This window comes from Primulina eburnea, chromosome 4 (assembly GCF_022965805.1).
Source record: "Primulina eburnea isolate SZY01 chromosome 4, ASM2296580v1, whole genome shotgun sequence".
NCBI classification, from domain to species: Eukaryota; Viridiplantae; Streptophyta; class Magnoliopsida; order Lamiales; family Gesneriaceae; genus Primulina; species Primulina eburnea.
In genome coordinates this window covers 37,261,971-37,275,644 of record NC_133104.1, presented here as the reverse complement: position 1 = coordinate 37,275,644, position 13,674 = coordinate 37,261,971, and the positions used below count along the sequence as shown (strand labels likewise).

The window sequence follows — 13,674 nt, the reverse complement described above, 5'->3', positions numbered from 1 at the left end:
ACAGGTGACGATTAACAATATGGGGTCAACAATAATTCGATATACAATTCAATTTTGCCCTGCCAAAATGCTGAAACCCACAAAATAAGATGAAACACAATACTCATATAAACCATGGCTCGCACGGGTAGAATTTTCCACTCGATTCGCAGTAGCATTGAGTCAGAATTGCTCCAGGGTCGTCCCATCGAGCAAATAGTCTCCAGCGAGCGGGTCGAACACCGCCGACAAATATGCCAGCAAATGACATCCACACTAGCATAGCGGGCAATTTTATGTTGGGTTCGAATCATTTTCAATCCATCTATCAGTTGATACAAATAAGTTAACCAGAATCCTTCAACCCCGAGTTCTGTAATATTGTGGGTATCTGCAGGCATCTTTGATCCCCCGTAGCACTTTGTTAACCTACTAGACATTTAGTTTCAAGAACTAAACTTCTGTCAGGTTATCTTTCCCTTCGACCTCATCCATCGACCGTCATGAATTGATTGTCAGAGATGAAAATGAGAATTTGAGGTGAGAGACGGTCTGATGCATTTTGGATGAAGAAACTTATTTAAAAAAAAATGATCCAAAATTTCAAAAATTTTATAGATGAAACGTAACAATCTCCCCCTCATTTGACCTTATGTTGAGGTTGGATTTGAAGTTGAGGTTGGATTTGAAGAAGTATTTGGACCACGTGTTGGGAAAAATTTGAAATCCACGAAAATGATCCAAAAAATAACTAATTTGAATTTGAAATTCATTGTTAAGTGAATTTACCTAAACAAAGTAATGGATTTGTTATTATAAATTTGAAATCTCTATCTTCAAATTCATCCATCCAAATGCAACCTAAAGTTCCATCCACATTGATGATGATGGCATTGTCAACGCTTTCCAAGCTTTCTAGGACCTTTGCTTGTCTTCAGGATTCCAGCCATTGCCTCGGCCTTCTGTAATATACATGTTCTTCTTTCACGAGAAGAAACCCTTTGTCTAGTACGTGTATCAGGTAACTTTGTCGAGTGAGGTACTGATGAAATCAGATCATGGAGTTTCTGTGCCTTATCAGGGATTCCCCGTCTCTTTAGTTCATTGCTCATTCTTTGATATGTGAGATACTGAGGAATGATGCCTCGCGAATCATGTCCTCAAACTCGGCAACATCATCATCAAAACGACACAATGTGCACAGCAAGTGGATCAGCATGGTGCTAGCAGACAAGTCCAAGTCACAACCCCTTAATCTCATACCTGTAATAATCTGTATAATGATTCACATAAATGAGAGAAAACAGAAAGAATTGATTAGTTTATCAATTGTAAATCAATTGTTTTGGCAACGGAAAGAATTAATAATCATGCTGCACAAAGATGCACCAAAACTTTGGCACAAAGTTTCAGCTGATGCGTGTGCGGATTCACCTGAAAGTAAATTAATATGACTTCAGCATCTAAATTTAATTATAACAGCATAACAAAAAGAAAACTGATTAGTTTATCACCAACTCTCCAGACTATTTATTACAAAATTATCGTGATTGATAAATGACACTTAGGCATCACTAATTTCCAATATCAAATCAGCCTGAGAACTCTTTATTTTAAACCATAATATCACTTGAAAAGAAAGTAACAGTATACATCAGATAATTTCACACAACAGCATTCAACAAAATGACAAACTTCTAAAAAAAACGAAGCAAAATTTCAAAAAATTTATAGATGAAACGTAACAATCTCCCCCTCATTTGACTTTAAGTTGCCGTTGGATTGAAGAAGTATTTGGACTACGTGTTGGGAACAATTTGAAATCCACCAAATTGACCCAAAAAATAACTATTTTGAATTCGAAATTCATTGTCAAGTAAATTTACCTAAACAAACTAATGGATTTGATATTATGGATTTGAAATCCCTATCTTCGAATTCATCCATCCAAATGCAACCTAAAGTTCTATCCACATTGATGACGACATTGTCAACGCTTTCCAAGCTTTCTACGATCTTTGCTCGTCTTCAGGATCCCAGCCATTGCCTCGGCCTTCTGCAATATACATGTTTTTCTTTCACGAGAAGAAACCCTTTGTCTAGTACGTGTATCAGGTAACTTTGTCGAGTGAGGTACTGATGACATCAGATCATGGAGTTTCTGTGCCTTGTCAGGCATTCCCCGTCTCTTTAGTTCATTGCTCATTCTTTGATATGTGAGATACTGAGGAATGATGCCTCGGCGAATCATGTCCTCAAACTCGGCAATAGCATCATCAAAACAACGCAATTTGCACAGCAAGTGGATCAGCATAGTACTAGCAGACAAGTCCAAGTCACAACCCTTTGATCTCATATCTGTAATAATCTGCATTGCTAGGTCCAGTTCCTGCTCCTTACACAGCATTTTCACCAGTAGGTGATACGTGAGGCGATCTGGCTCGTATCCAAGCCCAATCATTTTGGTATAAAGAGTTAAACCATCTTTTAGTTTCCTGCATTTTGAGAAGTACCTAAAAAAATAGTTATAAGTCGTCAAAGTCGGCACACATTTCTTATTTAACATCGTTTGAAGTATCCTGCATGCTGCTACCAGATCCCCAGCCTTACAGAAACCCTTCACTAGCGAATTATAGGTTGAAATTGTGGGACCTGATTCCAAAATTGAAAACCTTTCTAGCATACTCAGTGCCTCTTCAAACCTGCCTTCTTCTCCTAAGGCATCAATTATCGGATTATATACAATCGCATTTGGTTCAACACCTTCCATTTTCATTTCATCAATTAAATTCAATGCCATGTCAGGTCGGCGCATTCTGCATAATCCTTCAATCAAGGTCCCATAACTTACTACAGTTGGTTTGATATTCTCTTTTTTCATATGCTCCCACAGCCGCTCAGCATGTTTAAGCTTTCGTAATCGAAACCACCCATTTAATAACATATTATAAACTCTAATAGATGGTGACCAGCTTGGATTTTCCACCTTGTACTTATCAATATACTCTGAGGCCACCCTAACTTGTCCCTCTTTGCACAAAGAATCTAGTAGAATCTCCAACAAATTATTTTCAGAGTTCAACTGACAGGAGATACCCAAAGTTGATGCGTATTTGAAAGCTCGAATTGCACCAAAGGGATTACCTGTATACCCATCAGATATTAACAAGGGATTCATAGTTCTATACAGACAAAACGACATACCTAATTTACAAGAAAAATTAGAATATTTCTTTGCAGATTCTCAGTATTTTGCGGATGCGAAAACTGACACATTTTTGTGAAATCAATTTAACAAGTAGCCAGCTTTCTAATGCAAACTCCATGTCGTGATGATATTCAATATAATAAGAATTATCCTACATTAAAACGTTCACAACAGACCCAATTAAAACACAATACAACACACATCTTTAGCACAACAATCCGATACCCTTAAGGTTGTGTTTGGACTGATCGATTTGATTTGATAAATAATTTGAAATGTAGATCTCAAATGACACCAACACTAGAAATTCTTAAATTGATATATACAGCGAGTTTAATCCATCCAAATCAAGGGACTTGAAATCATATATCTGAAATAATCATGTGAAACTTATCCAAATGCACCCTAAGTGATAAATTCAAGTAAAATCAACTTTCGTATAGCCAATTAATCCTACGCCAAAAACATATAAAAATAGTTTGCTTAATAAAACAAGATACTTCTCTCACACTCTCACGTATCACAGCATCTAAAGAAAAATTACACAAAACGGCTTGCTACTGAAAATAAATTCAGACTCGAGATAACAGAGAATTACATGTCAAACTCAAGGCAAAAAGGCATATGTAGTGAATACATTTCGAATAACAAGAGATATATACCTGAACGCGCATGTCTCCTGATCATGATAGCAAAGGTGTCAAAATCCGGCCTTTCTCTCGCATCCCCGTCTACCTGATCAAGAATCAAGCGCCAAGCTGAATCGAATTCTCGTCCCTTACCAAGGGAATTAATCATGGCATTGAAAACAGGATTAGAGAACTGATAATCGGGTTGCTTTTTGGCCCATTGAAAGAGGGTGAACAGGGGCTTGGGAGAGGAATCAAAATGGTTGAAAATATCCAGCAAAAGATTCGGGCGCCAATTGATTCGGGATGCAGTTAAGGCCTCTTCCAGGGCAGGACCAGGGTGGATAGATGGATTTGAAAGCAAACTGGAGATGCGGGCGAAGTCTGAGGAGCTTGGGTTTTGATGATATTGTGGTGTCAGTGGAGGGTGGGATGGGTTTGAGGGAGGAGGAAGGGGGCGGATGGGGATTGAGAAGGTGAGTTGGTCGGATTCGAATCTCCGATGGAGGGCGTTGCCTTTATCGAGGATTGAGCGGCGGCGGTAAGAGGGAGGAAGACGGTTCATGAGGTGCGTTCTTCAAATGGCAATCTCAGGTGGCACCATTTTATATTTAAACATTATTATTATTATCGATAAAACTAATGTTCTAAAATGCTGGTTTAAGTGTACTTAAGTTTGCGGGCTCACCATGTCTCAGTTATTGTGTCACACCCTTACTCTATACTTAGCATAATTACCATAATCAAAATAGAATTTGAATGATATAACTATATTATGAATCAAATCAACAAGGGGCATCACTTTGACGGTTTGTAAAAATTTTGGCATGATGTCCCTATATTTTGTATAAGCCCAAACTAAGCAACAACATTTACATATACATAGACACAACTCAACTCAAGCAACAACATCAACCCATATATATATAATCGTATTCTTACACACAAACATATTCTGTACCATCATACCCCTAGACATAAACATTGTAAAACTTGTTTCAAACCCTGACATTCAATTCATTATAATACATATGCGGAAGCTATACAATAAGAAGCCCGGTTCTTGTCGAGGTGAGGCACGTCACTAGCATCCATTGGCGAACCGGCATCCTACGCATCTTCAGTACCTGATCCTGTAATACATGAGCTACGTGAGTTTATAAACTCAATAAGTTGGCACTTGTACGTATCAATATGCATAGAAGGAACATACATATCAAGTCGTGATCAACAATGAATCTTAAAAACATGTCATACCGTAGCATATATTCAATGTTCATTTTTGTACTTGAGCCTCATTAGTTGACCTGTACTACCGTGCTTGCTTTATTATATAGCTACTACGGTGTTGGACGTCAGGGAGCAACCTTTGGCATCCCCACGCCCCATGAACATATATAGGCCAATAGCTTTGGTGGACTTAAAACCACCCATGATGTCAACAAGCTCTATATCATGTAAATCAATCATTTTCTTTTCATGTTCATGTTCTTGTTCATGACATAGCACCCATCATCAATATTCATGAGTTCCTTACATATTTAATACATAACAATGGAATATGGTGCTATGTTTTTATCAATAAACATACTAACAAAGTACATATATCAATAGACAATGAGATGCATTTGAAATTCATAATATTACTCATGTATTACTTCAAGAACATGCCAACTTACAGTCCAAGTGTACGAATACTTGTTTGGGACGATGTTTATCAGTCCTATGCTGTCAATAAACCAATAGTTCAGTTACTATTTCTATACAAGGTGAAATTTACCTCTATACATGTAGAACAACTAAAGGAGAAGAAAACTTACACCCTTAGGAAGCTCTTGGAATGGACAACTAAGTTTTAACCTCAAAATGATGAAAGGAATGAAGAAGGAAGCTTTTGGGAGAAAGAAATCTTGTTTTCCCTCGAGTTCTTGCTGGTAAAGTGGAGAAGGAATGGTTGGAATGGCTGAGAAATTCGATACTTATCCTTGTACAGACTGCCGGCGCATATGCGCGACATTCTGGGCGCATATGCGCGACCCTTACTGCCCTCCCAGCGCACATGCGCGAATTCTGGCGCATATGCGCGCTACATTCTGCCCCAAAACTCATTTTTAACTTCCGAATTAGCGAAAGTGGTCAACATGAAAGTTGTAGCCCTATGTGTTTTCTTGAATCTCCCCAAATTTCAGGTCATTTGGAGGTCTGAGTAAAAAGTTATGCCCATGCTCCCAACATGTGTCAGTGTAGGAGTGACGATACACACAACTCACTTCGGGGCGTTTTTGGCTTGTCTTCCCTAATGATTTGAACAAAACCCAAAACGTGAAAGTTGTAGCATTATGTCTTAGCTTTCTAATGGTTATGGCCTCACCCAATTTGGATCAATATTCAAATCATTATGCTAAAACCCGTAAAAACTACCATATCTACATCTCATTTCCTACCAACTTCATAACACTATTTCTATGTACACATCTTACCATCACTCTTTTGACATTTATTCATTCTCAATGCACCATAAACAATATAAAAGTCATGTTCAATCTCAATATTGATACTTCAATCATCACGTGAAATCTAATAAGGTAATTAACTACAAAATAAACGACATAAACGCATTATTATCATTTGTACGAGTAACCGGGCATTACATATTGGATCGTGTCCCTTATGCCATGCCTCTTGTGACTTGACTGTCCATGCTCTTTTCTCCTGTTTGGCCATTAAACACTGCTGGAAAGGTACCGGTTTCTGGCAGATCTTAAAACAAACTCACTACTTGGATGCCCGTGACATATGTAAGGGTCAAGATCTTGATTCTGTTAATCGGAGATTTTGATTATATTAATCTGAGATTATTGATTTTAAACTGAGATGATAATAGCTGGGCCATTCCGAGACCAGATTGAACAAAGCATATGAATTGTGCAAATCTTAGGCAGAACGATTGGCGCCCGAGCGGTAGAAAGTGACCGCCCGAGCGCCAATGTTCAACAAGAAAATGTTCGGGCAGAGGATGTGGCGCCCGGGCGGTAGTTTTTGACCGCCCAAGCGCTAAGGTGCAATTCGAAAATGCTTGGACAGAGACTGCCGCGCTCGAGCGCCGACCGCAGTACTGTGTTCCTAATGACGCAGGCTTCAACTGGACGTAAGTTTTGTTACGTTTTGCTAAGATTTGAAATTATGCTATGTCCAGAATCAGATACGATTCATATATAGTGTTCTTGACATAGTAGACATCACAGAATCAAAGTCAGATGAAGAAACGGATTGAATATGGAATTGTTATGATTTTCAGAATGAGATTGACTAGAATTGATGTCATATTTGTACGGTGGTTGATTATAAGTTAATAGAACTTGTATAGACTGATATGGTATTACCAGTATCGCAAGATTGTACTGTTGTATCGTCAGAATTTGATGAAACAGAGATGTTGTGATTTGATTAGAATATTGATACAATACATTGATATTGTCATTGCCAGATTGAACAGTGACAGACTTTGAATCAAGACTTTGATTGTATCAGATTGACAGCAAGAAAGATATAAATAAATGTTGATTCGGGATTGCACAACTCGAGTTAGATTTGACTTGAGTTTCCCTAAATCACATACTTTATTTTATTGCATTGATAATTGCAGATTATCAGATTGATATGTTTAGTCTATTGAATTATAGCAGAGCCAGAGTGTGGGGACCCGGACGCTGATCTTTCTTCTTAATCATCTTTGGGATTTAATTATCAATTAAGATAAACATGGTCTAAAAATTTTTCTTTTTAAAATAAAATGCGGAAGGTAATGGAATCATGCTATTATACAAATCTGTATAATAATACAAATCTTGTACAACCTTTATCTAGTTCAACTAAGGTTCAACTACTATAATCAAGTAATAAAACCTACTCTACAATAAGTCCGGAATCACCACGCTAAACTCGTCTTCTCTCGTCATCTTCTCGACCCCGATCATGTCCCACCTATTGTCATGCACACATACAAAACAAGACAACAGCCGCATAACTCCGGTGAGAATAAATCCCAGTATAAAACATGGTAAGCATGCATATAAACAATCTAAATCATAAAACATGCTATCATGAACATATTCAAAGCAATAGATTTCATAATCTATGAAATCTACTCAAAATAAGCATGCAATTTAAATCAGATAAACATGCAATTCAAATCAAATCATAAAACATGCTATCATAACTGAAAGCAATAACAATGGGTTTCATAGTCTATGAAACCATATCCATAAACGCATGCAGTTCTAGTCAAATCATGTCTAGACTCGACTCAACTATAACTCTAGGGATCCCGGGGTGAATAAGACGTCATTGGCTGTCACCTACCCTCCCAATCGGGGTGACTGTACGTCTTATTCCTAGACTTCGGTCATAGCTGTATCGAATAATCTACAATAGGACAATATCTGCTCCTATGTAACGATACACCGAACGTCTAGAAGTCTGACTGTTTCTGTCAAACTTTCCTATCTCATATACAATGCATAACCATCTGTAAACAATGCATAATTATCTCAAAAGATTCGAATACAATTCTATAAACAAATCATAATCATATCAAAAGATAAACAATAGGTCTAGTATGTGATTTAGTTGGGAAACTCAAATAAGATCTGATTTGAGTTATATCTTCCCAAATATCACATGAATTATACCTTTGTCGTCCCGGTCTGACGAAGACGATGACCTGTATTCAAATCTGTCCATATCAAATCTGAAATGACAATATCGAATATACTGTATCAGTGAATAACTCAATACACAATCTGTTCTGATCAATACTCAAATCAGTATATAATGTGATCAATATCTGAACGAGATACAATCTAATTCATATCATCGACATCACGATATAATCGAAATCATTTCTGAATCTGATCAATCTAATCAACTGATGTTTCGACGGCATAACAAGACAATCTGAATAACCCCGTCAATTCTGAACATCACAAATATAATACTGGAACTCATAATCTGTGTCACTACAATTCGTACTCTGAATACTAACACAATTCTGATATAGAATCTCAGTCAATATCTTTCAAAAATCATAACAATTACATAAACAATCTGTTCTTAATCTGACTTCAATTCTATAATGTCTACGGTAGCAGAAACACCATATCTGAATCATATTCAATTCTGACAATATCATAAATTCAAATCATGTCTAAACGTAACAAAACTTACGTCCAATTGTAGTCTGCGCTGATATGAACACAGTACCGTACTCGGATTCAAAATCTGACGGACGGATTTTTCGTAAATTAAATTCTAAAATCAAAAGCGTACGAATTCCTCAACTAAACATGTGCTGCACGTTTCGCGCATATGCACGAACAATGTCGCGCATATGCGCCAGTTATAAAAACTAGCATTTGTCTTCTCGCGCATATGCGCCAATTATTCCGTGCATATGCGCCAATCATTCTGCCAACCCCGCGCATGTGCGCCATTTATGTCGCGCATATGCGCCGATCATTCTGGACGGGTCGCGCATATGCGCGCCTTATCTCGCGCATGTGCGCCGATGCCACTGGATGTTCCGCGCATGTGCGCCGATACATGTCGCGCATGTGCGCCAATCCTACTCTTCACACAAAATGTGAATTCTTTTCCGGCTCTCCCGAACTGATCCGTTCCGCTTATAACCATATCAATTATCATCCATGATTATAATAATCATTTTCAAATCTTTTCAGATTAACCGGATTAATTTCTCGGGCCTTACACAGAGTTTGAGTCTAGAGCAGATCAGCCTAGCTAGGGTAGAACCGCCGAGTCTTTGTCAGAACCGCGAAGACTCTAGACTTACGGTGTATCGATGAGCTTAGATGTAGATCGACGTCTATTGTAGACATTCGATACAGCATACCAAAGTCTAAATTAGTTCGGGATCCCTAGGTTAGAATAAGACAAGTTAAGATAACAAGTCATTGACTTAAATACAGATTCGTATTTGTTCATGTAGTCAGATTGAATACATGTTTTCATGATTGTTTATGCTTTTATATATGTTTTATATGATTGCATTAATACATTGTTTATACTGGGATATTTATATCTCACCGGAGTTATCTGGCTGTTGTCTTGTCTGTATGTGTGCATGGCAACAGGTGGGACAGGTTCAGGGCCACAGAGGTGAAGAAAGATCGAGATTAGAGTGATGATTCCGGACTTGGTTATAGATAGGTTTTATTACTTGATTGTAGTAATTTAACCTTAGTTTAGAACTAGATGCATGTTATACAGGATTTGTATTATTATACTGGTTTGTATAATAGATTGATTACATTACCTTCCGTATTTTTTTTAAAAAAAATTAGACCCTGTTTATTCTAATTGATTAATTAGTCCCAATCACGATTGAGAAGATGATTAGCGTCCGGGTCCCAACAACATATCACTCTGGATGTCGGAAAAGCTAAGCAAGGATGAGTTCGAGATATTTGTGATGCGATCTTGGGCTATTTGGTGTGAGAGGCTTCGTCTTACTCATAGTCCGAAAGGGGATCCCCTTGCTTTCAATGTGGAGTGGAGCTAAAGCCGTCTGGCAGACTTTCAATCGGCACGCCAAGCCCTAAGGCTTGCCTCATCGCAGGATCCAATTTGCTCTCCTAGATCCTGGAGTGCTCCTCTGGTGAATACCCTACGCCTAGATGTTGATGCAGCTTTTAATGAAGGTACCCATAGATATGCTCTTGGTGGGATTATCAGGAACCATGAGGGACAACTGATTCTTGTCTTTGGTCAGAAGATTGAGAAGCCTTCCTCGATTACTTTTGCTGAACTACTAGCTATTCTAGTTGGTGTTAACATTTCAAAGGATCATAACATCAGGATTCATCTTATTACCTCTGATTCTCTCCTCGCTGTGCAAGCAGTCATTGGTGTAGAAGAGAATCGTAGTTACACTAGGGCCCTGGCGTCTGAAATTTGTGGTCTACTGTCTCTTCTAGGGAGCCCTTCTCTTAGGCATGTTCGTCGGACTGCGAATCATGTTGCACATTCTATTGCTTTTTTTGCATGTTCCTCCCCTTCCCCATTTGTTTGGAAGTGTGGAGATTTTTCTTTTTGGCTGATTAATCTTGTAATCAAGGATCTAACTCTTATTCAATAAATTACAAGAATTTTTCCAAAGAAAAAGTTTGAAACTCGATAAAAACGCTAGGCTTCGGAGAAAAACGGAAAAAACGGTTAAATTATAGTTTGATCGAATTAAGCGTAATTAATATCTTTAATTAAGTATGTTTAAGCACAATTAATCGCATCTATTTATGTTTAAGTTATTTTATTTTGAATATATGTCTTTTTTAAAAAAAATTTATAAATTAGGTTTAAAATTTAGATGTATATTTTTAAATTTTAATTATGATTAAGCATGCTTGATAATGATTTGACAAATACATAACATTTTTTAATGTGTTCTAGTTGCAAAAAACAAATAAATATTGTAATTTTGAGATTTTTATGCTTTTTTAAATATAAGAATTAATGCATCCGACTTAAATTTATCATATTTATTTATTATTTTATCTATTTATTGGTTTGAGATAATTACAATTACACTAAAGATTAAAAAGAAAAACGTTTTTTCACGCTTAAACATGTGATAATCTCGCTTAAGCTTGAAGCTCGACATCCGCACTACGGGACGCTTTCACGCTTTTTAGAACCTTAGATAAAACACGGTTAACTCTCTCCAGAGTCAGATTTACATTATTTTCTTGGTTATTGAAATTTAAAATGTGGTATAATTTATAATGTAAGTTAAATTATTGTTAAAATAATATTTAGTTGGTTGCTCTTGTATTATATTGATTAGTATTAAAATAGTAAGTTTTGATTCTGATGGTGAAATTTGTTCTAACGGAGGCAACACGCTTTGTTGAATGTAATGAATATCTTTATTGGGTAAAGTAGTCAAAACGTGATGTTTGAATTATTATACCGTTTAAAATGTTCAAGTTATCATTATCACAAGCTATAAATATAGATAAAGCGGCAAACACTTAGTCCTACAATTGGCATCAAGGCCAATTTTGCGGGTTCGATTTTCATTGATTGCAAGGAATACAATTATTGAGAGGTAGATTGTATGATACAATAATTGTTCCTGCTGGGTAGAGCAGTCAAAACGTGGTGTTTGAGTTGTTGTACAATTTAAAATATTTGATTTACATAGTTATCATCAGCTATAACTTTTAGTAAAGCGGCAAACGTTCAGCCCTACAAGCTTGAAGTTCGTACTTTAACCAATTCTATTGATTCTTGGATATTTGGAGTCATTGTACATGACTTGAAAGCCAAACATTTAAAGATGCTGCAAAATTCAAGATTTGTCTTAATAATATGCTATTGCAACTAGATGGTCTTTTCGTTACAAGAAAAGTGATATTGATAACATCATCGTTGTTTGCAGAAAAGAAAATTTTAAGTAAAGAATTTATGCCTTCAAGCAACAAGTCGATCATCATTCCAGATAATGTTATAGGCGTTTTTATTTCTTCGTCTGGTTAGTATGATACCACCATTAGGAGATCTTACAGTGCACATGTTTGTGAAATTCAATAGAATATATATTTTCACATAATTGGCTAATACTGATCAAGTTATTACATAGATTTTCATCTAACGATGTAAATGATTAGTTTGTCATTAATAATCTTATCCTTCCCTGCAACCCAACTTTTATAATTATGTACAAAGGTGACTCTTGGCCCTTTGCAACAAATGACTTCAAGAGGTAGTTTGACATTTCTAGTCATATGTCTGAAACATCCATTCTCCAAATACCAGACATATTCCTTAACAAGCTTTTTCTTAAATACTTGCAATCATTGAAATAAAAAACTTGGCACCCAAATTTAGTCGTGTCTTGATCAGATTAATCTTTTCAAGCCCCACACATGAATTAGCCTAAGTATTAATGTGTATATCCAAAAGAGCGTGACGTTGTGCATAAACATGTGTAGTTGTATATGTTGTGTTTTCTGTAACGATCATGAGCTATCCCGATCTTGGGCTCCCTCGGAGGCCTTGTCCTATCTTGGGTTCCCACTAAAGCCTTTTCCCTCACAGGCTTTCTCATGCGTCATTACTCATAAAATATGAAGGAAAATATTTTATTAACTAATTATTTTTAATTGTTTAATGTGTGGTGTATTTTAAAAGAAATTTTCGAAAATGAAGCGTTTTGAGGTGTTTTTACGCGCCGAGTCGCATTTTTAAACGATATTCGATTAAAATATTAACTTTTTGAGAACTCGACTATTATTTTCACAAAATTTCCTAAAAAAATATTTTAAATATTACTTAATGGGCTTATTGGGCTTATTATACCATGTTAATGGGCCTAATCTTACACTATTAGTTTTAATTAAAATAATAGGCCCCAAACCCTACCCATCCTTCCTATAATCACATGCCTATCTTCTAGAATTTTACTAGGACTCCTTCATCAAACACCACATCCACACACGAAAATTTGAAGGGAAACACATGGCTTTTTGAAGGAAAATTCAGCAAGGGACGTTTCGCATAGCCAAATGGTTTTCGAGCGTAATATACCCAAAGACACGCCTTAACTGTTCTTTAAAATATTTCACACCATATTATGTATATTTTATTATGTTTGCATGAGGAATATGATGCACAAGTTTTATTTTCATTTTTATGACTATACATGCACAAAACTAGTGTTTTCAGCTTTTAAAATTCCTCCTAATGATGCACAAAAGGGCTTCCATGGTAGGGTAACTTGAAGGGAAGTTTTTCCACATGTTTTTAAGGGTCCATAGAGGCATGTTCAAGGGACTGGAC

The 13,674-nt window shown here is 36.6% G+C and overlaps 2 protein-coding genes across 5 annotated transcripts; one reads left to right on the top strand and one right to left on the bottom strand.

Moving 5' to 3' along the window:
* On the bottom strand, positions 1–4,416 carry LOC140831077 (uncharacterized). 4 transcript variants are annotated; one of them, XR_012117778.1, is made up of 4 exons: positions 3,850–4,416; positions 1,866–3,123; positions 1,369–1,413; positions 1–1,252 (listed from the first exon to the last, which is right to left on the bottom strand). XR_012117778.1 is itself a non-coding variant. In XM_073194843.1 (2 exons), exons 1-2 carry the CDS (start codon positions 4,379–4,381, stop codon positions 1,970–1,972), a joined length of 1,686 nt encoding a protein of 561 aa, XP_073050944.1. In that variant the 5' UTR covers positions 4,382–4,416; the 3' UTR covers positions 1,448–1,969. The 4 variants fall into 4 exon arrangements, 1 of the variants encoding a protein (XP_073050944.1); XR_012117777.1 differs by having other exon boundaries at positions 1–1,413; XR_012117779.1 differs by lacking the exon at positions 1,369–1,413.
* A 5,848-nt stretch (positions 4,417–10,264) lies between these two features.
* On the top strand, positions 10,265–10,972 carry LOC140830262 (uncharacterized). Its single transcript, XM_073193545.1, has 2 exons — positions 10,265–10,328; positions 10,410–10,972. The coding sequence occupies exons 1-2, from the start codon at positions 10,265–10,267 to the stop codon at positions 10,970–10,972; spliced, it is 627 nt and encodes a 208-aa protein (XP_073049646.1).
* Positions 10,973–13,674: the final 2,702 nt, after the last annotated feature.

Coding starts and splice junctions, on each gene's coding strand:
- LOC140831077 (XM_073194843.1), bottom strand. CDS start 4,381: ATGAACCGTCTTCCTCCCTCTTACCGCCGCCGCTCAATCCTCGATAAA. Junction 3,124..3,849: donor CAGGAGACATGCGCGTTCAG/GTATATATCTCT, acceptor ATGGGTATACAG/GTAATCCCTTTGGTGCAATT.
- LOC140830262 (XM_073193545.1), top strand. CDS start 10,265: ATGTCGGAAAAGCTAAGCAAGGATGAGTTCGAGATATTTGTGATGCGA. Junction 10,329..10,409: donor GCGATCTTGGGCTATTTGGT/GTGAGAGGCTTC, acceptor GCCGTCTGGCAG/ACTTTCAATCGGCACGCCAA.